This window comes from Salvelinus namaycush, chromosome 2 (assembly GCF_016432855.1).
Source record: "Salvelinus namaycush isolate Seneca chromosome 2, SaNama_1.0, whole genome shotgun sequence".
NCBI lineage: Eukaryota > Metazoa > Chordata > Actinopteri > Salmoniformes > Salmonidae > Salvelinus > Salvelinus namaycush.
In genome coordinates, this window is record NC_052308.1 from 21928678 (window position 1) to 21956061 (window position 27384).

Genomic DNA, 27384 nt, shown 5'->3' on the forward strand with positions numbered 1-27384 from the left:
AATAAAGGTATATTCTTTAAAAAAGTATGTATGTCTATATAGGTATGTGTATGTATATATGTGTATATGTATGCATGCGTGTATGGATATATATATTTACCCAAAAAAATATGGGGGATTGGAAATGATGCAGACAATTACATTGGAAGCAACATTCTTTCCGCAATATTAAGCTGATCCACCCCTAAAAAAAAAATAAAAATAAAAAAAATAAAAAAAAATAAAAGATATAATAAAAAAAAAAATTAAAAATATACAAAAAAGAAATTCATGTTAGCAGGCAATATTAACTAAATATGCAGGTTTAAAAATATGTACTTGTGTATTGATTTTAAGAAAGGCATTGATGTTTATGGTTAGGTACCTTTTTCGCGAATGCGCACCGCATCGATTATATGCAACGCAGGACACGCTAGATAAACTAGTAATATCATCAACCATGTGTAGTTAACTAGTGATTATGATTGATTGAATTATTGATTGTTTTTTACAAGATAAGTTTAATGCTGGCTAGCAACTTACCTTGGCTTCTTACTGCATTCGCGTAACAGGCAGGCTCCTCGTGGAGTGCAATGAGAGGCAGGTGGTTAGAGCGTTGGGCTAGATAACTGTAAGGTTGCAAGATTGAATCCCTGAGCTGACAAGGTAATAATCTGTCGTTCTGCCCCTGAACAAGGCAGTTAACCTACCGTTCCTAGGCCGTCATTGAAAATAAGAATGTGTTCTTAACTGATTGCCTATTTAAATAAAGGTGTAAAAAAAAAAAACGGGCAAATCGGTGTCCAAAAATACCGATATCCAATTGTTATGACTACTTGAAATCTGCCCTAATTAATCGGCCATTCCGATTAATCGGTAGACCTCTAGTCCATACTGTGAGACGCCTAAGACAGCGCTACAGGGAGACAGGACGGACATTTGATCGTCCTCGCAGTGGCAGACCACGTATAACAACACCTGCACAGGATCGGTACATCCGAACATCACACCTGCGGGACAGGTACAGGATGGCAACAACAACTGCCCGAGTTACACCAGGAACGCACAATCCCTCCATCAGTGCTCAGACTAACCACAATAGGCTGAGAGAGGCCGGACTGAGGGCTTGTAGGCCTGTTTTAAGGCAGGTCCTCACCAGACATCACCTGCAACAACGTTGCCTATGGGCACAAACCCACCGTCGCTGGACCAGACAGGACTGGCAAAAAGTGCTCTTCACTGACGAGTCGTGGTTTTGTCTCACCAGGGGTGATGGTCGGATTCGGGTTTATCGTCGAAGGAATGAGCGTTACACCGAGGCCTGTACTCTGGAGTGGGATCGATTTGGAGGTGGAGGGTCCGTCATGGTCTGGGGCGGTGTGTCACAGCATCATCGGACTGAGCTTGTTGTCATTGCAGGCAATCTCAATGCTGTGCGTTACACATGCGTTCCCTCATGTGGTACTTTTCCTGCAGGTTCATCCTGACATGACCCTTCAGCATGACAATGCCACCAGCCATACTGCTCATTCTGTGTGTGATTTCCTGCAAGACAGGAATGTCAGTGTTCTGCCATGGCCAGCGAAGAGCCCGGATCTCAATCCCATTGAGCACGACTGGGACCTGTTGGATCGGAGGGTGAGGGATAGGGCCATTCCCCCCAGAAATGTCCGGGAACTTGCAGGTGCCTTGGTGGAAGAGTGGGGTAACATCTCACAGCAAGAACTGGCAAATCTGGTGCAGTCCATGAGGAGGAGATGCACTGCAGTACTTAATGCAGCTGGTGGCCACACCAGATACTGACTGTTACTTTTGATTTTGACACCCCCTTTGTTCAGGGACACATTATTCCATTTCTGTTAGTCACGTGTCTGTGTAACTTGTTCAGTTTATGTCTCAGTTGTTGAATCTTATGTTCATACAAATATTCACACATGTTAAATTTGCTGAAAATAAACACAGTTGACAGTGAGAGGACGTTTCTTTTTTGCTGGGTTTATATACTGTATGATTTGTCTCTGTTTCATAGTATAGTTTTTTCTTCTTTTTGTTCTGTTTAGTCACATGATTTCTCAATTTGCAGTAGGTTTGCCAATCGCTTATGCAGCCAGACTTATTTTCCATTCCTTTTGCCTCATCCCTCTCAACCACAACATTTTTCAATTCCTGAGCAATCCACAGGGATTTAACAGTTTTTACAGTCATATTCTTAATGGGTGAATGTTTATTAGTAACTGGAGTAAGCAATTTCATAAATGTGTCAAGTGCAGCGTCTGGTTGCTCTTCAATACACACCACAGACCAGCAAATATTATTTACATCATCAACATAGGAATCAGTACAAAACATCCTGCAGAACCTCTTATACACAATATTAGGTCCAGCCTTTTGAACTTTTGGTTTTCCTAGATATGGCTACCAAATTGTGATCACTACATCTGATGTATTTCGATACTGCTTTAAAACAAAAGATGTGATCAATACATGTGGAGGATTTAATTCCTGTGCTGTTTGTAAATACCCTGGTTCAACAGCTTGGGTTGTATGTACAGTTGAAGTCAGAAGTTTACATACACCTTAGCCAAATACATTTAAACTCAGCTTTTCACAATTCCTGACATTTAATCCTCGTACAAATTCCCTGTCTTAGGTCAGTTAGGATCACCACTTTTTTTTAATAATGTGAAATGTCAGAATAATAGAAGAGAGAATTATTTATTTCAGCTTTTATTTCTTTCATCACATTCACAAGTTGGGTTTACATTTTGGCCCATTTCTCCTGACAGAGCTGGTGTAACTGAGTCAGGTTTGTAGGCCTCCTTGCTCGCACAAGCTTTTTCAGTTCTGCACACACTTTTTCTATAGGATTGAGGTCAGGGCTTTGTGATGGCCACTCCAATACCTTAACTTTGTTGTCCTTATGCCATTTTGCCACAACTTTGGAAGTATGCTTGGGGTCATTGTCCATTTGGAAGACCCATTTGCAACCAAGCTTTAACTTCCTGACTGATGTCTTGAGATGTTGCTTCAATATATCCACATAATTTTCCTCCCTCATGATGCTATCTATTTTGTGAAGTAGACCTGTCCCTCCTGCAGCAAAGCACTCCCACAACATGATGCTGCCACCCCCGTGCTTCACGGTTGGGATGGTGTTCTTCGGCTTGCAAACCTCCTCCTTTTTCCTCCAAACATAACGATGGTCATTATGGCCAAACAATTCTATTTTTGTTTCATCAGACTAGAGGACATTTCTCCAAAAAGTACGATCTTTGTCCCCATGTGCAGTTGCAAACCGTAGTCTGGCTTTTTTATGGCTGTTTTGCAGCAGTGGCTTCTTCCTTGCCGAGCGGCCTTTCAGGTTATGTCGATATAGGACTCGTTTTACTGTAGATAATTTTGTACCTGTTTTCTTCCAGTATCTTCACAGGGTCCTTTGCTGTTGTTCTGGGATTGATTCGCACTTTTCGCACCAAAGTACGTTCATCTCTAGGAGACAGAACGCGTCTCCTTCCTGAGCGGTATGACAGCTGCGTGGTCCCATGGTGTTTATACTATACTTATACTTATACATCTGTACTATTGTTTGTACAGATGAACGTGGTACCTTCAGGCATTTGGAAATTGCTCCCAATGATGAACCAGACTTGTGGAGGTCTACAATTTTCTTTCTGAGGTCTTGGCTGAGTTCTTGGCTGATTCCTTGAAATACATCCACAGATACACCTCCAATTGACTCAAATGATGTCAATTAGCCTATCAGAAGTTTCTAAAGCCATGACATAATTTTCCAAGCTGTTTAAAGGCACAGTCAACTTAGTGAATGTAAACTCCTGACCCACTGGAATTGTGATACAGTGAATTATAAGTGAAATAATCTGTATGTAAACAATTGTTGGAAAAATTACATGTCATGTCCTAACCGACTTGCCAAAACTATAGTTTGTTAACAAGAAATTTGTGGAGTCGTTGAAAAACGAGTTTTAATGACTCCAACCTAAGTGTATGTAAACTTCAGACTGCAACTCTATCTCCTCACAGTGTTATGCTTCTCAACTCCAGTGAACTCTGGGTAGGTCTCGGAGGTTTCCAAGTCCTTGAGTTTACCCTGGGCAGAGAGGGAGGAGGAGAAAGAGAAAGGGAGGGAGAGACATTCTTCTGCAGCTGTCTTCCCCAGTCTCTCTCCGCTTCCTCCCTAGACACCAGCTGCACTAGAATATCACTACTGCTGTTCCAGCTGACACACAACTACACAAACAATGGGCTCCCTATGTTCTGTATGTCTATACACCACAAACACACTCCCCTGATGTCAAAGACAGGTATGTGTCCCACGTGTGCTAGATCATGCCTGCTGCTAACCCTGCTCAGGTTAAAGCAACTGTAAGTCAGGATGGTAAGTCATCACGCCTCAGGGCAGCAGATCCTATCTCTGCTCAGGGAACAGTCCCGCTGGGCACAGACCTCAGTTCAACGTGTCGTTTTGATTTGCATATGGTTGAGTTATCAACTAATGTGAATTCAATGTGAAATCATCAAAAAAATGTAGGTTAAAAATTTGGTGAAAAAAAACGAAATTCCCTCACGTTGATGAATTTCTTTCAAATCCAATCTGTTTTTCACGTTGATTCATCATCACATTACATTTTTTTGTTGAAATAACATGGAAACAACATTGATTCAACCAGTTTTTGCCCAGTGGGATACTCATTATAGTTGATGAGTGGATAGCTGGATCAGTGTCCTGCCCACCTAAACTTGGAGTACATTGTTCATGAGATCAGGTATAACCTTCCCATGAGTAATATAGGGTAGAGATATCTCCTCTGCAGGTTAAAGTGGTCTCATCAGGATATAATAGACTGACAGGATTGTTATGGTCATCATCTCTGTGTTGTACAGTGAACAGCACGCTTTACCATGAGAGACCCCATAGCACAAAGCTGGTGAATGACAGATTGTTTGTTTGAGTGATGATGAGGCTAACCAGCTTAACCATCCCAAAGCCTCTCAGGCAAGCCAAGCATGCCGGGGGCATGATGGGTCAACGGATGCACAGCCATCTCACAGGGTTGAAGTGTGCCTGGATTAGCTGACACTTAATGAATGTTGCGTTATGCTGAATTACTACCTTTCATGCCAATGACTGAGTTGTTGCAACAAAGAGAACAAGAGACAGATGTAATCTTCAAACCAGTAACAGCACATGAGGAAAACACAGTGTGTCAAAATGCTAAATACAAACTACATGCCAGCCAACTGTGGTCAAATGTATTCATACAGGAAAGTAAAAGACACCTGTTGGTGTGGTCATGGTCTGACAGTGATGACCAATTAGAAAACACTGTTGAATCCCAGTTGAAATTATTCATCCTTGTCTCAGAGTAGACATAACATAGTAAACGTAAATCCGGGACATTCAAATTAGTATGATATGTTACGTTTGGTATGGTTACATAAGACAGAAGGTTACTTTTCAAAAACCGAAAGTAGGGTGGTTGGTCGTGGTGGATGGATTGGTGGGCGTATAACGCGAACGTCACGCAACCCGAAGGTTGCGTGCTTGAATCTCATCATGGGTAACTAGCATTTTAGCTATTTAACTTAACTTAACTTTGCAACTACTTACTACTTTTTACCTACTTTGCAACTACTTAGCATGTTAGCTAACCCTTACCCTAACACTAACCCTGTAACCTAACTGCTAACCTAACCTTAACCCCTAACCCCTAGTCTAGCTAACATTAGCCACCGAGCTAGCGTTAGCCATCTAGCTAATATTAGCCACAAGAAATTCATAACAGATTGTAAGAATTGCAATTCGTAATATATCATACAAAATGGATGATGGAAATCCTCAAATGAATACATACCATATGAAGCGTAACATATCATTCTAATTGTGTCCCAGATTTACATTTAATATGTTACGTCTACCCCTAAGTCCAGGTTGAAATATTCCAAACACACTACAACAAAGATACATGTGTTTTTGAGAGTCTCTGCAGCACAAAGGATGTTTCCTCACCAGGCTCCTTGCCAGAGTAATGCATCTGTTCTTAAAGCCTCACACTTCACGTCTGTTCAGATCAGGAGGCAATAGACCAAAGACACACGCCTGTTGGGTGAGCTGCTGCACACAACAGACACTTATGTTTGTGTGGATAAGTACAACAGCTGCAGGGGAGAGAGAGAGAGAGAACAAGGGCCTCCACTGTGTTTTCTGCTCTGAGACTAGACTTTACTTGAGTTTACTGCTGCTGGGCCGTGTGCGTTTGTGTGGTCCCAGGTTGATCAATGTAGTCTGCATGAAGGAAGAGTACTGCAGGAGGGGACATGAATCAGTTCTCTGAGAGCTCAAATAAGGCTTTGCAGCTGAACTTAAACTTAAAGCACTGCACCTGAGGTCATCAGCTCCTGCCCTCTACTTTGTCTTTATCTCTCTCTCTCCTCCATATGCACACACACTCCCAAAGACTATTGTTATGTAAATCAAAAACCTTTCTTAAAAACTTTATGTGCAAGACGTCTAAGTGGAGAGTGCAATAGAGAGAGCCCACTTTGGGATTTGTAATACATTTCCAATGTGAGCCTGGTTGAAGTAGCTGACACCGCAATCCTGAGAAGGTTTAGGGGTTGGGAAGTGAGTGACTGCAGATGAATCCACTCTGTCACTGACTGTGCAGTACTCTGCTCTTCACTATAATCTACTGCATCCTATTGATTAGCATTGGGACAAGTGGGGAGGGAGAATTAGGTCATCCATAACCTTGGAGGTACTATGGAGATGAAATAGTGTGAGGTGCTGAGTGAATGCTGATGGACATAGGTTAGTACCCCTTATTCCTTTGAAGTTCTAAATCATATACTTGTTTAAAGACCATTTGATTTGATTATGAAATACACCACATTAAAGTTCTACATCTCTCTCATATGCACCAGGACACAAAGCATTGGCTTGGTTCTTACCAGTGTGGTTCTTATTTTATTAGAGTGAAATGTAGGGCTACTTTCCATCCAATGTTGTAGTTAAATACACCTTTGAATTTAGTGAGGAAAAACACCCTGTACAAAACAAAAGACTTGAAACTCTCTTGCCTTCAGAATAGTTTGGCAGTGATATATTTATTTTACACAATAATTAATAATCCACAGTGATTTCACAACCTCTCATTCATAGGCAAGCGTCAGTTTCTCTTAATTGAAAATAACGAAGCATAAATTAAATAATTCAGATCTTTTGTTGAGGACGGTAACCAATAAAGTAGTAAAGCTTAGAAATAAAGGTAGTAAAGTTCTACTCTCCACAAATCAGCATTTTCACATTACAATGTTTGTATACACTTCAGAGAGAGAATCCACAGCATTTAAAAAACCTAATTCACTACTGCTTCATTTGCGAGATAACTGAATTCATTCATGGAACAATAAAACATAGTTCTGTTTGTTTATTTATTTTCTCAAACCAAGTGACCTCAATCTGTCAGGTAACAGATGTGCTTTGAACACCACAATGTTTTCACTCTTGTTATATTTACAAAAGTCACAAAGCATGAATAGGTTGTGTAAATATTGCATATGGGATTTGGAAACATTTGCCCACCTACACACACAAATACATTCAACAAGGAATACTAATTTTCAACTTGTTTGCAACATTGCTTGGCAAGGATGTGAGCCAGTATCGAGATGCTGTCATCACTACTTGAAAGAAGTGTTCTGACAAGTTCTGGGTGGAGTAACAAATATTCTGAAGTTAAACTAAAGCTTGGGTTTTCAACACATGTTCTTTAGACTAAACCAACAAACACACATACACCTGCATGCGAGATAGGCTATACGGTTTGTAGCTGAAGTGTTCAAACATGTATTACAATGATTTCTATCCAACATTGACTGAATGCATTGAGACTGCACATTAAAGAGGGTGTGCAAAGGAACGCGTTCCCATTAATCAGAGGCCAGGGATGTTGATAGGGGACCTATGACAACACAGGGACTGTGGCGTGTGTGTTTGTTTTCTGTATAGAGTTCATCCTTCCTTGGGTTTCCCCTCTAGGAACTCCTGGATCTTCTGCAGGCTCTCTTCCTGCTGGCCCAGCGCCTCCAGTAGAATACCCATTGGTGACTTCTTCAGCCCCACCCCCTCTATCTTATTCTCCAGTTTATTTTTCATGTTGCGAAGGCGAAGTGAGGCGTGTGCAAAGATCACTGAAGTCAAAATATATAGAAGCAGATTAATACCCTTACTTTGCACTAATGTAAAAACACCAATGTAAGTAATACCTCCAGGATATTTTCAAATTGGAATAACTTCAATTCAAGTTTGCCTATTTATTTACCAATGGCATAATTGTGGTGTAGCTTGAAGAAACATTTAATACCAAACCGTTCAACTTACAGAGAATAGGAAATGTGATCCCAAACATGAAGACCATAACGCCATCGAAGAGAGACATAAGAAAGTAGCTGGTTACCATCACTGCCATGACAAATAATGTGGGGTTCTGCCTCTTAAAGTCTTTGATCATGGCCTTATTCTCTCCAGCCCAAACTGAGCCCAGGAAGACCAGCGACACCACTGCCATGCCCATGAACATCCCCATAGGGTTGAGGAACCTGCAGGGAAACACACACACCACAACATAATGAGACGGCTGGGTGGGTGGAACAGTTGATATTTCATGTAGTCATGGATACCATCTAGTGGTGATAGGTTGTCAACACATCAACATGACTTTTTAGCTCAAATGCAAATATTTATACAAAAGATGTTTCATTAACAACCACAATGAGAGCAATTTCAAAGATTATGATGACATGTTACAAAAGTGAATCTACAAAATAATAACCCACTGAAGGATGAGTGGGACATTTACACAGCAAGTAGTTTTGACATAGCCCTATGGTGCATTGTTAGGAATGTTATCATTTCCAATGGTTTGTCTCAAACTTCATTCAAGAGTGTTGTTTTAGATAATATGACTCCTGGACGTTATGTCTTCAGACTCCAATAGTGAACTTTGCCCAACCTCCAGTGAATAACAACAGATGTTTCTCATATCCCTGTTATCTAGAACAGCAGCTGATAAGTGAGCAGGAATTAGGGGCCTAGTAGTTGACCACCATAGCAGCGGTGTGTCATCATAACCAAGTAGGCCTAGCCAAAAGATGACAATTTTTAAAGTAAAAACCCTTCCGCCATAGTGATTTTGGTGATCAATTGTTAGTTATGCAGTCATGACAGGATACCACCATTTGTGAAATTTCACATTGTAAATCTGAGCAATTCTAGAAACAAATTAACGAATTAGACACTAGCAAGGGTTTATATGAATTTTCTAAAAGCATTGTGAAATGAAATAAATTAAATGTTAATGTGATAACATACATAGACAAGCATTGCATTATCTAGCTAAATGGCTGTTTGAATTTAAACAATGCAGCCCCGGCTTTCATCTGTCGGGAATAACTACAACAAGGACTGCATGCTGCATCCAGAGATGAACCACTGACAAGATGTGGTGGCTTTTTGTGTGCTTTTCAGCAGCCATTACATCACCCAGGTGGGTGCTACATGTTTGGCAATAGAGGACCAGTACCTACGGAGGAGTGACGTTTGGAGGAACTGACCGCCAAAGCAGGTGTGGTGCACTGATGAAGAGCTCTGGGCCTGTTTGTCAGACTGTCTTTGTTTCTCTCTGGCTGTACCATCGATGCCCCTTCCGCTGAAGCTACACTGCATTTCCAATCCAAGCTGCCTCAACTCCCAGCCTTTCCAACATCCGAAGCCAATTAGAGACATTCAATCTTCAACATCTCAATTTCAAAGTGTTGTTTCTTCACTTTTTGTGCGCTTTTACATTATGTTCTGTAATGAAAAGTGCTCTACAAGTTAAATTACTATTATTATTTTCATGAAGAGCTTCAGCAGGATGCAAGACATGAGTCTCTCAACCTGTGAAGCGTGCCCACATCCTCTACGCTCAAAATTAGTCTGGAGGTTTCGGTTGACCAATCATGCGCTCTGTCTCCCTTGGCATTAGTCATAAATAGGCCTAGCAAGGTGCCAACCTTCAGATATGGCAATGGAAAGAGAAAGCTTATTTAGGTGAACTGTAAGACAGTATAAAGCATCAACATCATGCATAGTAGCCACATAGTGCCATAACAGCTGCTATGGGAAGCTCCTATGTTTAGACTTTAAAGTGAGTCCCTGCATCCATAATTAGCTAATGAGACCCAGCTTTAATTTCAGGCATTAGTTAAAGGTAAAATCTGGGATCTGAGAATCTGTTTAATGGCCATTGATAAAATTATTCTTTAAGAACTTATAAATGGCTCAGCTCAATAGCACAACTGTTTTACCCTATCATAACCCAAACTATACTCCATTGTTCATACACACAAACAAGAAAAACCTAACAATGTATAACAAAACAAGGAGCGGGCTGTCATTTAGCTGAAAAACGAATCCAAGATTGTAGTTTTAATTGATGTTAACTGTTATAACTAGTAATGGTCAACTACAGTAAATCAGATTTCCCAACACTTAAAGCTGCAATATGCAACTTTTTGGGCGACCGACCAGATTCACATAAAAATGTAAGTTATAGAGCAAGTCTAAAAAGCAGTATATCTATTAAATTTTCACTATTTATATGCTTCCCGTTCTTACGTTTAGTTTGTCTTTTTACTTTCGATTTTGTACACTAGTTCCAAACAGCTGAAAATACTATTTCCTGGTATTGAAAATATATTGTACTGCAGTTTTGAAGGTACAATGATTCTCGACACTATACATTGCTTGTTTAATCACATAAACTGAAATTAGGCAAACTATTAGAATTTTAGCAAACAGGAAATGGCTTAGTGATTTCTGCTTATTGCACATTTAATATACCACCCAGCCCATTTTAACCTAAGTGTAGTATGGCACACCAGATATTTTATGTTCTCGATACAAATTGTGGACAGTGTCTCATGCTACTTACCCAACAACAAGGAAAACAATGATAGCCATTGCAAAATAGTTTGTCTGATAGTAAAGCAAGTTGTTGACAACCCTGTTGTTCCATCTAGGTAAATCTCTCGCGTCTGGTTTAGCAAATCGGTCGGAACCTGGGAAGAAATCGTCCCAGGGTTTCAGCGGTGTGAGTTCTACCCTAGCCATGTGGCTACTATGTGAAGAGTGTAAAATATAATGACTCGGCTTGTTGTAGGCTACTGCAAACAGAAGCTCAGATTCAACAGTCACTAAATTAAAAAAAAATCAGTTTCTCGCGATAGCTTTCGAAGTACCACCCTGAAGAACTCATAGATCAATGAATGGTCTGATCAAAGATGGAACAGAGGCTACGGAGTCATTTATCCAGCGTGCTGAAAATGCGTTTTATAATCTCTCTTTTAACAGTTAATTGATTTTAGAGTAATCTATTGAATCAATTTGAAAGAGTTATCAACCATACATATATTTACAGTATTTTCATCTCTCTCTCAAGTGGAATTATGGCATTAGTACTTAGTTTAGGGAAATGTTCTACGCTGCTAGACATTGCGCAACTGCAGTAACAAAGTGACTGAGGCCAAAAGTGTCAAATAAATTGCAACAGAGTAACAGTAATTCAAAAAATTATTCGCATGAAATCGCACGTTGTTTCTTCTGTACCCCGCCCTTTTTATGACGAATCACACTCTAATTGGTCACAGTCAGCGACTTCCTGCGGCGAAAGTAAGTACACTTCCTGCTGTCGCAGAACACGCATGGAACGGGAATAATGTTTCTACCAACATCCCCAAAGAAGGGAAATTATTCATAATTTATTGCAGGTCTGTCCATATGAGATTAATAGCCAGCTGCATGATGATACAATTGTACTTTACCATATGTACTTTTTAAATATATGTCGCTTACAAGAGCCAATATGATTGCTTCAGTTTGCTAAATTAACTAGCAATAGCTAGTGGAACATGGAATCCAATTTCTGTCCTAACTAGCTACTAGCTGTAATGATAATATTACGATAGTTGTTTGGTCTCTAAACTAGCTGAATGTGTGTGGCAACCCCCACAAGTTAATTCACTGCAATTGCACATCAATAGTTAACGTTAGCTAGCTAACCACAGCTAGCTATAGCTAACATTGACTTGCTCTGCTCAACGACAGTATCTAGATGTGGGGGAGAATCCTGAATCCTGTGGTGATTAGCGGAGTTCGTCTCACTTGGAGTGCCAGAAGTCTCTTCACCATGCAGCTGAAGACTACAGAGTTCAAGTCCTTATTCAGCGATGGACTGAATGGCATAGCAGGTGAGAGCAGGTACATTTTTGCTACCAACCAATTTGGCTATATCAAAGTCTAGGTCAGTGGCACTTAACCTCACAAGCAGAACGTGGAAGATGACAACTGCTCAGAAGAAGTTTATCCTCGGGAGTTTAAAATATCCCAGTTCTCTACTTAGTGATTTGTAATATTATGAACCTTTATTTAAACAGGGACATTGAGAGAACAAGTTCACAAGGGAGCCCTGAATATGTTTACAAAAAACAATACATCAATAAAACACAACAGCCCTACAAAACACACTATAACAAAACACATAATAAACAAAATTAAACATATTTAAGAAAAGCAATCGCATTCTGTAACAGTCTCCAATCAATAATTGAAAATGCCTGAAAGGAATATTGAATAGTAAGGAATTGTTTGTGTATTGTTCCACACACAAGGGGCAACAAAAACTAAAAGCAGATTTTCCCAATTCTTTGAAGACCAAAAAGGATCTTCAGAGTTATCCATCCCTGAGAACGGGTTTGGTAATTTGTACATCTAAAATTAATCAATGAAGTAATGTACAGAGGAAGTTTCTGCAAGACTGCTTTGTATATAAATAAATGCAGCTCTCTTACACGTTTGTAAAGAATACAATGAGTCCTAAAACTGAACCCAGTCCAATGGTTTCAAAACAGAGGCTGCCACGTGCGTATAAATAATGTCACCCTAGTCTATTACAGGGAGAAGCGTTGTTTGAACAGTCTTCCTTATAAATCCAGCCTCAGTTCTGAAAATATTTCTAAATAAAAAAACAATCATAGATCTCAGCTTCTTTCTCAAGTTTTCAATGTGTGTTACAAAAGACAACTTGTCATCAATCCAGATACCATGAGGCTGGGACTTGAGAACCAGGTTTGGATCAGAATGTATTAATCAGTGTGTCTGCTTATATTATGATTAATGAATTAAGTGATGAAGGGGTATTCAATGCATGTCAACACTAGACATCTTATCAATTTATGCATGTATTTCTCCATAGAGATCTTTGAGAAGCACAAGTTTGAGCTGAGGATAGCAGGGGGTGCTGTGAGGGACCTCTTGTCTGGGAAGCGGCCAGAGGATGTGGACTTTGCGACCACAGCAACACCAGAGGAGATGAAGAGCATGTTCCAGAATGCAGGGATCAGGATGATCAACAATAAAGGGGAGAAGCATGGGACCATCACTGCTCGAGTAAGAGTACCCAAGATTGATGTGCAGTTTGACCAGCTATACACAAATATTCCAGATCCAGAATGTGAGACTGATGTGATGTTGAAATGTTCTCTTACACCACATTTCTTTCTACAATCTGATTTTGTTAAGATTTGGTGAAGTGTTAAAAGTCAATGTAGCGTGAATTCTGCTGTACAGTAGGCCTGTGTGTTTGTTGCTTTAAAACACATGACATTTGTCTTTTCATCTCTAGCTTCACAATGAGAACTTTGAAGTGACCACACTGCGCGTAGATGTTGAGACGGATGGACGTCATGCAGAGGTGGAGTTCACAACAGACTGGCAAAAAGACGCAGAGCGTAGAGACCTCACCATCAACTCCATGTTTTTAGGTGTGTTTATAGTATATTTTCAACCCTTCTGAAATGAATGCCAAACTTGACATTAGAAGGGGGGAAAATACATGTCTTCTTATTTGATTTCTGACCAAACAGGGTTAGATGGGACCCTATATGATTACTTCCAAGGATATGAGGACCTCAAGAACCGAAAGGTTCGGTTTGTTGGCAGAGCTGAGCAAAGGATTCAGGAGGACTACTTGAGAATATTACGATACTTCAGGTAATCTAGACTTGTCTGGGGTGTAAATGGGGCAGGTGTTTGTTGGACTTGGCTATGGCTATTAACAAATTAAACTTTAGTATGTGAGGGTTTCTGCATGTTATTTCTGTCTTTACTTGTGTATATCCCCCGGTCTGCCCCCAGGTTTTATGGCCGGGTGTCAGTAAAGGCAGCGGAACATGACCCTGTCACCTTGGAGGCCATCAGGGAAAACGCCCGTGGCCTGGCAGCCATATCAGGGGAGCGCATCTGGGTTGAGTTGAAGAAGATGGTGGTGGGAAACCATGCTGCCCACCTACTAAAGGTCATGTATGAGCTGGGCCTGGCTCAGTACATAGGTGAGGGAGAAAGCCCTGTTTGCTAGGAATAATGTTATGGGGAGTCATGCAACCATGCAACCAACTACATAAAGCATACCTCAAAGCACTATATTTAGGGCGTCCCGGTGACAGACCACTAGAAATGTTCTCAGCTAGAGCATAGGTATTTTTAGATGTTATCGTAATTATAGTTGTGTAAGAGTTATACTTTTATTCCAAGGTTTACCTGCAGAGGGCGACGTGGAGGAGATGAAGCGGATCTGGCAGCATGTGAAGGACCATTCTCCCAAGCCCGTGACTGTTCTGTCGGCCCTGTTCCGCTGCTCCCAGGATGTGGAGAAGATGGACCTGAGGCTGAAGGTCTCCAGGGAGGAGAAGAACCTGGGTCTGTTCCTGGTCAAACACAGACGGGACCTCCATAAATCCCAGGATGATCCAGACAGCCTGAAGCCCTACACTGACTTTATCATAGATGTAAGCACAGTCAAAATGAGTTGATGTAACACCACTTACTCTATTTAAATTAAGACTGTCAAGATTGTGTCCTTTTTGGAACGGAGTGTATGAAGCCCAATCTGATAGAACCACATGGTCTGGTAGATAATTTCTATGTATCTTGTTTGCAGAGTCGGGAGGTAGATGCTCAGAGTAAAGTATGTGAACTGCTCAAGTACCAGGGAGAGGACAAGTTACTGGCAGAGATGGGCAGATGGTCCATTCCTCGCTTCCCCGTGAGTGGGCATGACTTGAGGAAGATGGGCATCACCTCAGGCAAGGAGATCGGTACTACCCTACAGAACCTACGAGACGTGTGGAAAAGGAGCCGTTACCAGATGGACAAAGACGAGCTGCTTTGTCATGTTAACAAGACATAATTCCAGTGTGTAGCAGGTGTTACCCCCTCATACACCTCTGTTGTTTTCCAGACTGAGTGTTGAATATGAGAAAGAAACCCCACAAGGACTGAATCATATTTACTTTGTTTAACTAATTTAGCCCAGTGTAGCACTTAGAGTTTTGGTATTATGCTCTCAACTGCACAGCTGTCCTATGAAGAAAGTTTGTAATCAACCTAAGCCACTGCAGTATCTCAACATCTGTGGCATTATTGATATCAGAACTATTATTTTGTACATTTCCTGTCCCGAAATGCCTTTGAGATTGGCCAATCTGCTGTTGGGATTGTAGTTGGGATTCAGTCAAACTGGATATTTTGCCAATTCTCAATGGTGATTTGAGCAATGAAAGGCTAATGAGCAATGTGGAATTGTTTGGAATGCCCTATAATCATATCTCAGACAGCCGGTCTTTGACAATATAGTGAACCGAATAAATCTGTATTTCATGGGCTGAGAAAAAACATGACTCCAGGAATTTAGAATTTTGTTTTGACAACTCATCAAATGGCTTGAGGGTGAAATCAGCTTGTGTATAGTGTGGTTTCTTTGTGTGTTTTCTCTTATTAAATATTTAGTCTATTTAATGTTTCATAGATAAAGCAGGTGGTGTGTAAAAAGTTAAACTATAGCCTAACTTTGAAAGGATGATACTTAAGTGACACAAATAATAAAGCACAAGCTTGACTTTAACAAAATACAAATGAACAAAATACAAATGGTATTCTACTTAATTTTGATATTCATATACAGTGGGGAGAACAAGTATTGGATACACTGCCGATTTTGCAGGTTTTCCTACTTACAAAGCATGTAGAGGTCTGTAATATTTATCATAGGTACACTTCAACTGTGAGAGATTGATTGAGTGTGTGGACAATCTGTTTGATTGAGTGTGTGGACAGGTGTCTTTTATACAGGTAACGAGTTCAAACAGGTGCAGTTAATACAGGTAATGAGTGGAGAACAGGAGGGCTTAACAGGTCTGTGAGAGCCGGACAGGTCTGTGAGAGCCGGAATTCTTACTGGTTGGTAGGTGATCAAATACTTATCTCATGCAATAAAATGCAAATGAATTACTTAAAAATCATACAATGTGATTTTCTGGATTTTTGTTTATTATTCCGTCTCTCACAGTTGAAGTGTACCTATGATAACAATTACAGACCTCTACATGCTTTGTAAGTAGGAAAACCTGCAAAATCGGCAGTGTATCCAATACTTGGTCTCCCCACTGTATATATGCTGCTTACTGTGTGATGCCTATGAGTCCTATCATGTTGTACTATTGCATGCCACTTTCTGCCTTTTGCAGTGAATCCTGAGTACCGGTATAACGTTTCCAGATGTATAATTTATTTATAAAATGTATAGAAGGCGTTGTTATTGTAAAGATGCAGAAGCATAGCCCCGCCCTCCTGCTGCGCATCCAATATATAAATAATTTGAGGCTGCCGACGCTCCTCTATTCACATCGTTGCACGCACTTGGTGACATCCACCTCCAAAGTTTTCGCGCGTCAAGACGCTTTCTATGTCTATCCTTTAAACAATTGCTGTAGAACAGTTAACGTCTTTAGTCTGTTAATAATTATGTGTACATTTTCATAAGGACATTTCTATTTCAGTTGCATACATTTTCCAAGGCAGATTTGGGGGTTTGTGATATGCTGTGCAGTTGATAGGTTATATTTTAACTATTTGTGAACATTAGCTTAAGGACCGAATAATTTGAGTTATCATAAAATTGTGTTATTTTGTAGCGAAATTATGACTTTCTTTACTTCAAATAATAGTAATATAAGTTTGGAAACGGAATTGGCAGAAGATGTGCCACGTGATGAGCGCTTGGCTCGAGTTGAAATAGCCCTTTTGAGCATCATATTTTTCAGTGCCGCAATGTTGAACTTTGTACTGCTATTGGTGTTGTGGAAGCAGAGGACGCAGCTGTCGAGGATGCGTGTCTTTGTTTTTCACCTTTGCCTGGCAGACCTGGTGGTCACCTTTTTCCAAGTTTGTCCGCAGCTGATGTGGGATGTAACGGACAGATTCATTGGTCCTGACATAATGTGCCGCCTGGTGAAATACATGCAGGTCGTTGGCATGTTTGCCTCCACTTACATGATTGTAGTGATGACCATTGATCGCTACCAAGCCATCTGTAACCCCATGGTGACTTTCCAAAGGCGCAGAGCGAGCTGGAACGTGCCTGTGTGCGTTGCATGGTCCGTGTCCCTCTTCGGCAGTCTCCCTCAACTGTTCATCTTCTCCCGAGTTCAAATTGCGCCTGGTGTCTATGACTGCTGGGCTGACTTCATCAAACCTTGGGGACTAAAAGCTTACGTGACCTGGACCACTCTGGTGATATATGTGTTGCCAATCTTAACTGTTATCGTTTGCCAGGTGCGTATTTGCCGAGCTGTTCAAATCAACTTTCACATGAAAACACATCAAGCATCGGAAATTGTCACCAAACCTCTGCACTCCAGGACCAGTAGCGTTGCTGGAGTGTCCAAAGCCAGGATCAAGACCGTGAAGATGACCGTGGTCATTGTTCTTGTCTACATTATCTGTTGGACTCCTTTCTTCACTGTCCAGCTGTGGTCCGTCTGGGATGTCCACGCACCCACTGAGAGTAAGTGCTCTTCAATATTCAGGAACACTTAGAATTCAATCATATTGTCAAATGTTTTAATGCCTGAATTAAAACTTTACAATGTAGGTTTAATTTATTTATCTTCTATTACTGTAGGCCTATGCTAAAATGTATAGAATTACATGGAATCAGGATGCTGCTACTTGATAATAATATTCTGTGTTTTAATATTGATTTCAGCTGCAACTTTCTCTATCCTGATGCTTCTGGCAAGTCTGAACAGCTGTGCAAACCCCTGCATCTACCTGCTCTTCAGCGGGAAGCTCCCCAAGAGACTCATGGCGGTGTGTGTTAGCCAGTCGGACATTAAGGACTCCATACAAGAAGAAGCCACTGTGGTCAGCTCCTTGTACATCAGTTTTAAGAGCCTTAATGAATCCAGATGAAACAAGCGGCACAGCGCTCTCTCTGGCTGTTAGAGCTTGATGTATATAGTTGAAGTCGGAAGTTTACATACACTTAGGTTGGAGTCATTAAAACTCATTTTTAAACCACTCCACAAAATTCTTGTTAACAAACTCTAGTTTTGGCAAGCTGGATAGGACATCTACTTTCTGCATGACACAAGTAATTTTTCTCAACAATTGTTTACAGACAGATTATTTCACTTATAATTCACTGTATCACAATTACAGTGGGACAGAAGTTTACATACACTAAGGTGACTGTGCCTTTCAACAGCTTGGAAAATTCCATAAAATGATGTCATGGCTTTAGAAGCTTCTGACAGGCTAATTGACATCATTGAGTCAATTGGAGGTGTACATGTGGATGTATTTCAAAGCCTACCTTCAAACTCAAAGCCTCTTTTGAGCTTGACATCATGGGAAAATCAAAAGAAATCAGACAGACCTCAGAAAAGGAATTGTAGACCTCCACAAGTCTGGTTTATCATTGGGAGCAATTTCCAAATGCCTGAAGGTACCACGTAAATCTGTACAAACAATAGTACGCAAGTATAAACACCATTGAACCACGCAGCCGTCATACCGCTCAGGAAGGAGACACATTCTGTCTCCTAGAGATGAATGTACTTTGGTGCGAAAAGTGTGAATCAATCCCAGAACAACAGCAAAGGACCTTGTGAAGATGCTGGAGGAAATAGGTACAAAAGTATCTATATCCACAGTAAAACGAGTCCTATATCGACATAACCTGAAAGGCCGCTCAGCAAGGAAGAAGCCACTGCTCCAAAACTGCCATGAAAAAGCCAGACTATGGTTTGCAACTGCACATGGGGACAAAGATCGTACTTTTTGGAGAAATGTCCTCTGGTCTGATGAAACAAAAATAGAACTGTTTGGCAATAATGACCATCATTATGTTTGGAGGAAAAGGGGAGGCTTGCAAGCCGAAGAACACCATCCCAACCGTGAACCCCCGGGGTGGCAGCATCATGTTGTGGGAGTGCTTTGCTGCAGGAGGGACTGGTCTACTTCACAAAATAGATGGCATCATGAGGGAGGAAAATTGTGTGGATACATTGAAGCATCATCTCAAGACATCAGTCAGGAAGTTAAAGCTTGGTCACAAATGGGTCTTCCAAATGGACAATGACCCCAAGCATACTTCCAAAGTTGTGGCAAAATGGCTTAAGGACAACAAAGTCAAGGTATTGGAGTGGCCATCACAAAGCCCTGACCTCAATCCTATAGAACATTTGTGGGCAGAACTGAAAAAGCGTGTGTGAGCAAGGAGGCCTACAAACCTGACTCAGTTTCACCAGCTCTGTCAGTAGGAATGGCCCAAAATTCACCCAACTTATTGTGGGAAGCTTGTGGAAGGCTACCTGAAACATTTGACCCAAGTTAAACAATTTAAAGGCAATGCTATATAATACTAATTGAGTGTATGTAAACTTCTGACCCACTGGGAATGTGATGAAAGAAATAAAAGCTGACATAAATCATTCTCTCTGCTATTATTCTGACATTTCACATTCTTAAAATGAAGTGGTGATCCTAACTGACTTAAGACAGGGAATTTTTACTAGGATTAAATGTCAGGAATTGTGAAAAACTGAGTTTAAATGTATTTGGCTAAGGCGTATGTAAACTTCCGAATTCGACTGTAGATATAAAGAACATATTCCGTATACAGGTCATTTCTAAGATCATCTATATCATAGGGAAAAAAATAATTATTTTTGTACATGTCATACACATCACAATGTTATAGCACATTTGTTTGTTTGTTTTTACTCTGAAAATGAATATAGACTGGGAGCTGTGTACAAATATGTAAATATAAATGCACGTGTACATTTGAACATAGAGATAAGGCTAATGATGATTCAGAGATGTTCTACATCTCATGGCATGAATTTTAACATCCAAGCATTGAGCTGGTTACATGATATATATACACAGTAAAATCAACATACACTACTGTTCAAAAGTTTGGGGTCACTTAGAAATGTCCTTGTTTTTGAAAGAAAAGCACTGTTTTTGTCCATTAAAATAACAGCAAATTGATCAGAAATACAGTGTAGACATTGTTTATGTTGTACATGTCTATTTGTAGCTGGAAACGGCTGATTGTTAATGGAATATCTTCATAGGCGCAGATGCACATTATCAGCAACCATCACTTCTGTGTTCCAATGGCACGTTGTGTTAGCTAATCCAAGTTAATACTTTTAAAAGGCTAATTGATCATTAGAAAACCAATTTTGCAATTATGTTAGCACAGCTGAAAACTGTTGTTCTGATTAAAGAAGCAATCAAACTGGCCTTCTTTAGACTAGTTGAGTATCTGGAGCATCAGCATTTGTGGGTTCGATTACAGGCTCAAAATGGCCAGAAACAAATAACTTTCTTCTGAAACTCGTCAGTCTATTCTTGTTCTGAGAAATAGAAGGCTATTCCATGCGAGACATTGCCAAGAAACTGAAGATCTCATACAACGCTGTGTACTACTCCCTTCAAAGAACAGCGCAAACTGTCTCTAACCAGAATAGAAAGGGGAGTGGGAGGCCCCAGTGCACAACTGAGCAAGTGGACAAGTACATTAGAGTGTCTAGTTTGAGAAACAGACACCTCACAACTTCTCAAATGGCAGCTTCATTAAATTGTACCCGCAAAACACCAGTTTCAATGTCAACAGTGAAGAGAGGCGACTCCGGGATGCTGGCCTTCTAGGCAGAGTTGCAAAGAAAAAGCCATATCTCAGACTGGCCAATAAAAATAAAAGATTACGATGGGCAAAAGAACACAGACACTGGACAGAGGAACTCTGCCTAGAAGGCCAGTTTGCGCTAACCCTAACACTTAGATGCAGTGCCTTAGACCGCTGCGCCACTCGGGATCCCCTTTGATGACGCTAAAACATTTAGAGTGGAAGCCATTGTGAAGTGGATTTACAAAAGATTTAAATGGACACATAATATCAGATTTACTGATGTATGAATAACTCAGCCATCTCTTAACCAATGCCTTAGCTCTTCTCAAACTAAGTTAAGCTGTCACGCCCTGGCCTTAGTATTCTTTGTTTTCTTTATGTTTTTTAGTTAGGTCAGGGTGTGACATGGGGAAGGTATGTGTTTTGTAATGTCTAGGGGTGTTGTATGTGTATGGGGCAGAGTAGAGTAGTGTTGTCTAGTTATGTCTATGGCTGCCTAGATTGGTTCTCAATCAGAGACAGCTGTCATTCATTGTCTCTGATTGGGAGCCATATTTAAGGCAGCCATAGGCAGTAGGCTTTTGTGGGGTGTTGTCTATGTCTATGTTCTATGTTGCAGTTGTGCACTTAGTTCTGTTTAGCTTCACGATCGTTTGTTTTGTTCATTTTGTAAGTGGTTGTTTTTTCCTTCATTAAAGAAGATGTATTTTTCACGCGCTGCGCCTTGGTCCTCTCTCTCTCACGAAGACGATCGTGACAGAACACCCCACCAACCATGGATCAAGCAGCGTGAGAGGAACCAGGACTCGTGGACTTGGGAGGAAATATTGGACGGAAAGGGACCCTGGGCTCAACCAGGAGAATATCGCCGCCCCAAAGCTGAGCTGGAGGCAGCGAAAGCAGAGAGGCGGCGATATGAGGAGGCAGCACGGAAACAAGGCTGGAAGCCCGTAAGTCAAACCCAAAAATTTCTTGGGGGGGGGGGGGCTCTCGGGGAATGTAGTTGGGTCAGTCGGGAGACGTGAGCCAACTCCTCCTGCTTACCGTAGGGAGCCGGTGAGGGTGGATTTGGAGGTGAGTGACGCAGAGACAGTAAAGGAGTTAATGGAGAAATTGGAGGAGAGAGTTATGAGGGATGTATTGGTTTGGTGCATGAGGCACGGCATCCGTCCTAACGAACGTGTTGGTGAGTTAATGTCACCGGGAACAGCTCTCCATACTCGTCCTGAGGTGCGTGCTAGCCGTCTGGTGAAGACAGTACCTACAGCACGCACAAAGCCTCCTGTGCGTCTCCAGAGTCCTGTACGCACTGTTCCTTCTCCCCGCACTCGCCCTGAGGTGCGTGCCCTCAGCCCGGTACCTCCAGTTCTGGTACCACGCACCAGGCCTATAGTGCGCCTCGAGAGTCCAGTGTGCCCTGTTCCTGCTCCACGCACTCTCCCTGTGGTGCGTGTCTCCAGCCCAGTGCCTCCAGTTCCGGCACCACGCACCAAGCCTCATGTGCGTCTCCAGAGCCCTGTATGCACTGTTCCTTCTCCCCGTACTCGCCCTGATGTGCGTGCCCTCAGCCCAGTACCACCAGTGCTGGAACCACGCACCAGGCCTATAGTACGCCTTGAGAGTCCAGTGTGCCCTGTTGCTACTCCCCGCACTAGCCTGAAGGTGCGTGTCTTTAGCCCGGTACCTCCAGTTCCGGTACCACGCACCAGGCCTACAGTGCGTCTCAGCCGGCCAGAGTCTGCCGTCTGCCCAACGGCGCCTGAACTGCCCGTCTGCCCAACGGCGCCTGAACTGCCCGTCTGCCCAACGGCGCCTGAACTGCCCGTCTGCCCAACGGCGCCTGAACTGCCCGTCTGCCCAACGCCGTCTGAACTGTCCGTCTGCCAAGCGCCGCATGAACTGCCCGTCTGTACTGAGCCTTCAAAGCCGCCCGTCTGCCATGAGCCTTCAGAGCCGTCCGCCAGACAGGAGCCGCTAGAGCCTTCCGCCAGACAGGAGCAGCCAGAGCCTTCCGCCAGACAGGAGCAGCCAGAGCCTTCCGCCAGACAGGATCAGCCAGAGCCTTCCGCCAGACAGGATCAGCCAGAGCCTTCCGCCAGACAGGATCAGCCAGAGCCTTCCGCCAGACAGGATCAGCCAGAGCCGTCAGCGAGCCATGACCAGCCAGAGCCGTCAGCGAGCCATGACCAGCCAGAGCCGTCAGCGAGCCATGACCAGCCAGAGCCGTCAGCGAGCCATGACCAGCCAGAGCCGTCAGCGAGCCATGACCAGCCAGAGCCGTCAGCGAGCCATGACCAGCCAGAGCCGTCATCCAGCCATGACCAGCCAGAGCCGTCATCCAGCCATGACCAGCCAGAGCCGTCATCCAGCCATGACCAGCCAGAGCCGTCATCCAGCCATGACCAGCCAGAGCCGTCATCCAGCATAGAGCCGTCATCCAGCTAGGATCCGCCAGAGCCAGCCAGCCAGGATCCGCCAGAGCCAGCCAGCCAGGATCCGCCAGAGCCAGCCAGCCAGGATCCGCCAGAGCCAGCCAGCCAGGATCCGCCAGAGCCAGCCAGCCAGGATCCGCCAGAGCCAGTCAGCCAGGATCCGCCATCCAGTCCGGTGCTGCCCCTCAGTCCGGTGCTGCCCCTCAGTCCGGAGCTGCACTTCACTTCGGAGTTGCCCCTCATTCTGGTGTTGCCCCTCATTCTGGTGTTGTCCCTCATTCCGGTGTTGCCCCTCATTCCGGTATTGCCCCTTAGTCCGGTGCTGCCCCTTAGTCCGGTGCTGCCCCTTAGTCCGGTGCTGCCCCTTAGTCCGGTGCTGCCCCTTAGTCCGGTGCTGCCCCTTAGTCTGGTGCTGCCCCTTAGTCCGGTGGGGTTAATTTGGAGGGTGGCCATTTGGAGGAGGCTACCAAGGCGGGTATTGACAATGGTGGAGTGGGGGCCACGTCCCGCACCCGAGCCGCCGCCATGATGGGGCCCACCCCGTACCCTCCCCTTTCTATTTCAGGTTGTGCGGTCGGAGTCCGCACCTTTGGGGGGGGGTACTGTCACGCCCTGGCCTTAGTATTCTTTGTTTTCTTTATGTTTTTTAGTTAGGTCAGGGTGTGACATGGGGAAGGTATGTGTTTTGTAATGTCTAGGGGTGTTGTATGTGTATGGGGCAGAGTAGAGTAGTGTTGTCTAGTTATGTCTATGGCTGCCTAGATTGGTTCTCAATCAGAGACAGCTGTCATTCATTGTCTCTGATTGGGAGCCATATTTAAGGCAGCCATAGGCAGTAGGCTTTTGTGGGGTGTTGTCTATGTTCTATGTTGCAGTTGTGCACTTAGTTCTGTTTAGCTTCACGATCGTTTGTTTTGTTCATTTTGTAAGTGGTTGTTTTTTCCTTCATTAAAGAAGATGTATTTTTCACGCGCTGCGCCTTGGTCCTCTCTCTCTCACGAAGACGATCGTGACATAAGCGATGTACCATGGGCTTAAGTACTGAATTCGGACTTAAGTTTGAATGAAATACGTTTATCCAAAATTACCAAGATTGAGGAAAATCTATACTGATGGAACTTTTGGGTCCTTGAGGCAAATTGGTTCAGCATGAAGAAAGACACATACAGTTGAAGTCGGCCGTTTACATACGCCTTAGCCAAATACATTCAAACTCAGTTTATCACAATTCCTGACATTTAATCCTAGTAAAAATTCCCTGTCTTAAGTCAGTTAGGATCACCACTTTATTTTAAGAATGTAAAATGTCAGAATAATAGTAGAGAGAATGATTTATGTCAGCTTTTATTTTTTTCATCAAACATTCCCAGTGGGTCAGAAGTGTACATACACTCAATTAGTATTATATAGCATTGCCTTTAAATTGTTTAACTTGGATCAAACATTTCGGGTAGCCTTCCACAAGCTTCCCACAATAAGTTGGGTGAATTTTGGCCCATTCCTACTGACAGAGCTGGTGTAACAGAGTCAGGTTTGTAGGCCTCCTTGCTCACACACGCTTTTTCAGTTCTGCCCACAAATGTTCTATAGGATTGAGGTCAGGGCTTTGTGATGGCCACTCCAATACCTTGACTTTGTTGTCCTTAAGCCATTTTGCCACAACTTTGGAAGTATGCTTGGGGTCATTGTCCATTTGGAAGACCCATTTGCAACCAAGCTTTAACTTCCTGACTGATGTTTTGAATTGTTGCTTCAATATATCCACACAATTTTCCTCCCTCATGATGCCATCTATTTTGTGAAGTGCACCAGTTCCTCCTGCAGCAAAGAAACCCTACAACATGATGCTGCAACCCCCGTACTTCACAGTTGGGATGGTGTTCTTCGGCTTGCAAGTCTCCCCATTTTTACTCCAAACATAACGATGGTCATTATTATAACGATGGTCAAACAGTTCTATTTTTGTTTCATCAGACCAGAGGACATTTCTCCCAAAAAGTACAATATTTGTCCCCATGTGCAGTTGCAAATCGTAGTCTGGCTTTTTCATGGCGGTTTTGGAGCAGTGGCTTCTTCCTTACTGAGCGGCCTTTCAGGTTATGTCGATATAGGATTAGTTTTACTGTGGATATAGATACTTTTGTACCTATTTCCTCCAGTATCTTCACAAGGTCCTTTGCTGTTGTTCTGGGATTGATTTGCACTTTTCTCACCAAAGTACGTTCATCTCTAGGAGACAGAACACGTCTCCTTCCTGAGCGGTATGACGGCTGCGTGGTCCCATGGTGTTTATACTTGCGTACTATTGCTTGTACAGATGAACGTGATACCTTCAGGTGTTTGGAAATTGCTCCCAAGGATGAACCAGACTTGTGGTCTACAAATCTTTTCTGAGGTCTTGGCTGATTTCTTTAGATTTTCCCATGATGTCAAGCAAAGAGGCACTGAGTTTGAAGGTAGGCCTTGAACTACATCCACAGATACACCTCCAATTGACTCAAATGATGTCAATTAGCCTGTTAGAAGCTTCTAAAGCCATGACATCATAACTGACTTGCCAAAACTATAGTTTGCTAACAAGAAATTTGTGGAGTGGTTGAAAAAACAGTTTTAATGACTCCAACCTAAGTGTATGTAAACCTCCGACTTCAACTGTACATACAAAGTTTCAAGTCTCTAGGTAAAATGGGATGGCGGATACAAGGGTCTAACTGAGAATGCTTATAACAGCGTCACCTATAGGCCATTACTTTTTACAAAGTTACTCATGGCCTCTTGTTTTTGTGTGCCTCCCATTACCATTATTACCAATCTACAGTTGAGTTACTTGACCATGTCAAGGGAAAAAAATCTAATAATAACAATAGGTTTCACAGCTTTACTGTGAACCATTAATAATTACTCAAAGGCATAGAAAATATAGTAAACGTTTCTGTAATGAGCTACAGAGGACATGGTTGAGACATGAATTGCCTATTCTGCCAAATCACGGTCTAATTGGAGTCCCTGCTGAGCATTCACATGGCATTTGAAAACCTAATATGGATTCAAACTAATCCTCAATGTAATGTCTGATCAGCTCTTTGGTTCCCACATTATTAAAATTGTGATGGACTTTGGCACTAAACTTTCTTTCTCACTACGGCCCATCCACAATTCTATCTAGTTGATGGCTCTCTAATGAAACGGCTCTCATCATCAGCTGTTCAAAACGCTGCTATTTAGCAGTAAGCAGCAGATTTACCAACCTTTACTTCTGCACATCATGAGCGAAACTAAGAAATCGCGTTGCTTTGCTTTGCTTTGAATGTCACTCACCTGGCTTTATTAATGAGAGAGGATAAAAAATAAACAAGATGTTGATGTATACATTGTTGGATTACTTCATGGAGCAAAATTTGATTTAATTTAATAATGAATCGGAGCATTTTCTAATTTTAAATGTTCCCCCTGCAACTAGCCACAAGAGTTTAGAAGACAACATTGACTTCTCAATTGAGAACGGATTGAGTATTGCCGAGCAAAGGTTTGGTCACATCTAATGATGAGAGCTGTTTGATTCCATCAGCTAAATCTGACCCTGACTCAGTAGGCCTAGTTTAATAAAAAAAAAGTTGTTGTTGTAGTCGTGCATTGAAGTTGTGTTGAAAATATAGTATGGTCCCTGGTCATGATTATAATATTCTGGAACTGTTATTTTACCATACCATGGTCCATTCTCTGAAACATTTTGAAAATTATCATGCACAGCACATTATAATCAAAATGAGAATGAGGTTCTTATCATGTTTCAATATCCTGAATTAATGATGCTCAATGAATCTAGTCCAGTCCCACTTAATAACACTGGAAGACTGGTGCATTCAAATCCT

At 42.3% G+C, this 27384-nt stretch overlaps 3 protein-coding genes across 4 annotated transcripts; 2 read left to right on the plus strand and 1 right to left on the minus strand.

The window, feature by feature from the left end:
• Positions 1 to 7078: 7078 nt before the first annotated feature.
• LOC120024861 (PRA1 family protein 3-like) lies at positions 7079 to 11248 on the minus strand. The gene is made up of 3 exons (XM_038969195.1): positions 10974 to 11248; positions 8381 to 8598; positions 7079 to 8190 (listed from the first exon to the last, which is right to left on the minus strand). Exons 1-3 carry the CDS (start codon positions 11150 to 11152, stop codon positions 8012 to 8014), a joined length of 576 nt encoding a protein of 191 aa, XP_038825123.1. The 5' UTR covers positions 11153 to 11248; the 3' UTR covers positions 7079 to 8011.
• A 471-nt stretch (positions 11249 to 11719) lies between these two features.
• On the plus strand, positions 11720 to 16005 carry trnt1 (tRNA nucleotidyl transferase, CCA-adding, 1). 2 transcript variants are annotated; one of them, XM_038969206.1, is made up of 8 exons: positions 11720 to 11808; positions 12146 to 12288; positions 13293 to 13486; positions 13722 to 13860; positions 13963 to 14089; positions 14234 to 14427; positions 14630 to 14883; positions 15036 to 16005. In XM_038969206.1, exons 2-8 carry the CDS (start codon positions 12153 to 12155, stop codon positions 15282 to 15284), a joined length of 1293 nt encoding a protein of 430 aa, XP_038825134.1. In that variant the 5' UTR covers positions 11720 to 11808; positions 12146 to 12152; the 3' UTR covers positions 15285 to 16005. The 2 variants fall into 2 exon arrangements, with proteins under 2 accessions (XP_038825134.1, XP_038825143.1); XM_038969215.1 differs by lacking the exon at positions 11720 to 11808 and having other exon boundaries at positions 12192 to 12298.
• A 1069-nt stretch (positions 16006 to 17074) lies between these two features.
• Positions 17075 to 18346, plus strand: LOC120024881 (oxytocin receptor-like). Its single transcript, XM_038969226.1, has 2 exons — positions 17075 to 17939; positions 18141 to 18346. Exons 1-2 carry the CDS (start codon positions 17075 to 17077, stop codon positions 18344 to 18346), a joined length of 1071 nt encoding a protein of 356 aa, XP_038825154.1.
• Positions 18347 to 27384: the final 9038 nt, after the last annotated feature.

What these genes read in the sequence shown, in the direction of transcription:
- trnt1 (XM_038969206.1), top strand. Translation starts at nt 12,153, where the DNA reads ATGTGGGGGAGAATCCTGAATCCTGTGGTGATTAGCGGAGTTCGTCTC. An exon ending in ATGGGACCATCACTGCTCGA is followed by an intron (nt 13,487 to 13,721) that starts GTAAGAGTACCC and finishes TTTCATCTCTAG; the next exon opens with CTTCACAATGAGAACTTTGA. An exon ending in AGAATATTACGATACTTCAG is followed by an intron (nt 14,090 to 14,233) that starts GTAATCTAGACT and finishes GTCTGCCCCCAG; the next exon opens with GTTTTATGGCCGGGTGTCAG.
- LOC120024881 (XM_038969226.1), top strand. Translation starts at nt 17,075, where the DNA reads ATGACTTTCTTTACTTCAAATAATAGTAATATAAGTTTGGAAACGGAA. An exon ending in TGTCCACGCACCCACTGAGA is followed by an intron (nt 17,940 to 18,140) that starts GTAAGTGCTCTT and finishes TATTGATTTCAG; the next exon opens with CTGCAACTTTCTCTATCCTG.
- LOC120024861 (XM_038969195.1), bottom strand. Translation starts at nt 11,152, where the DNA reads ATGGCTAGGGTAGAACTCACACCGCTGAAACCCTGGGACGATTTCTTC. An exon ending in ATTGTTTTCCTTGTTGTTGG is followed by an intron (nt 8,599 to 10,973) that starts GTAAGTAGCATG and finishes GTTTCCCTGCAG; the next exon opens with GTTCCTCAACCCTATGGGGA. An exon ending in GATCACATTTCCTATTCTCT is followed by an intron (nt 8,191 to 8,380) that starts GTAAGTTGAACG and finishes TTTTGACTTCAG; the next exon opens with TGATCTTTGCACACGCCTCA.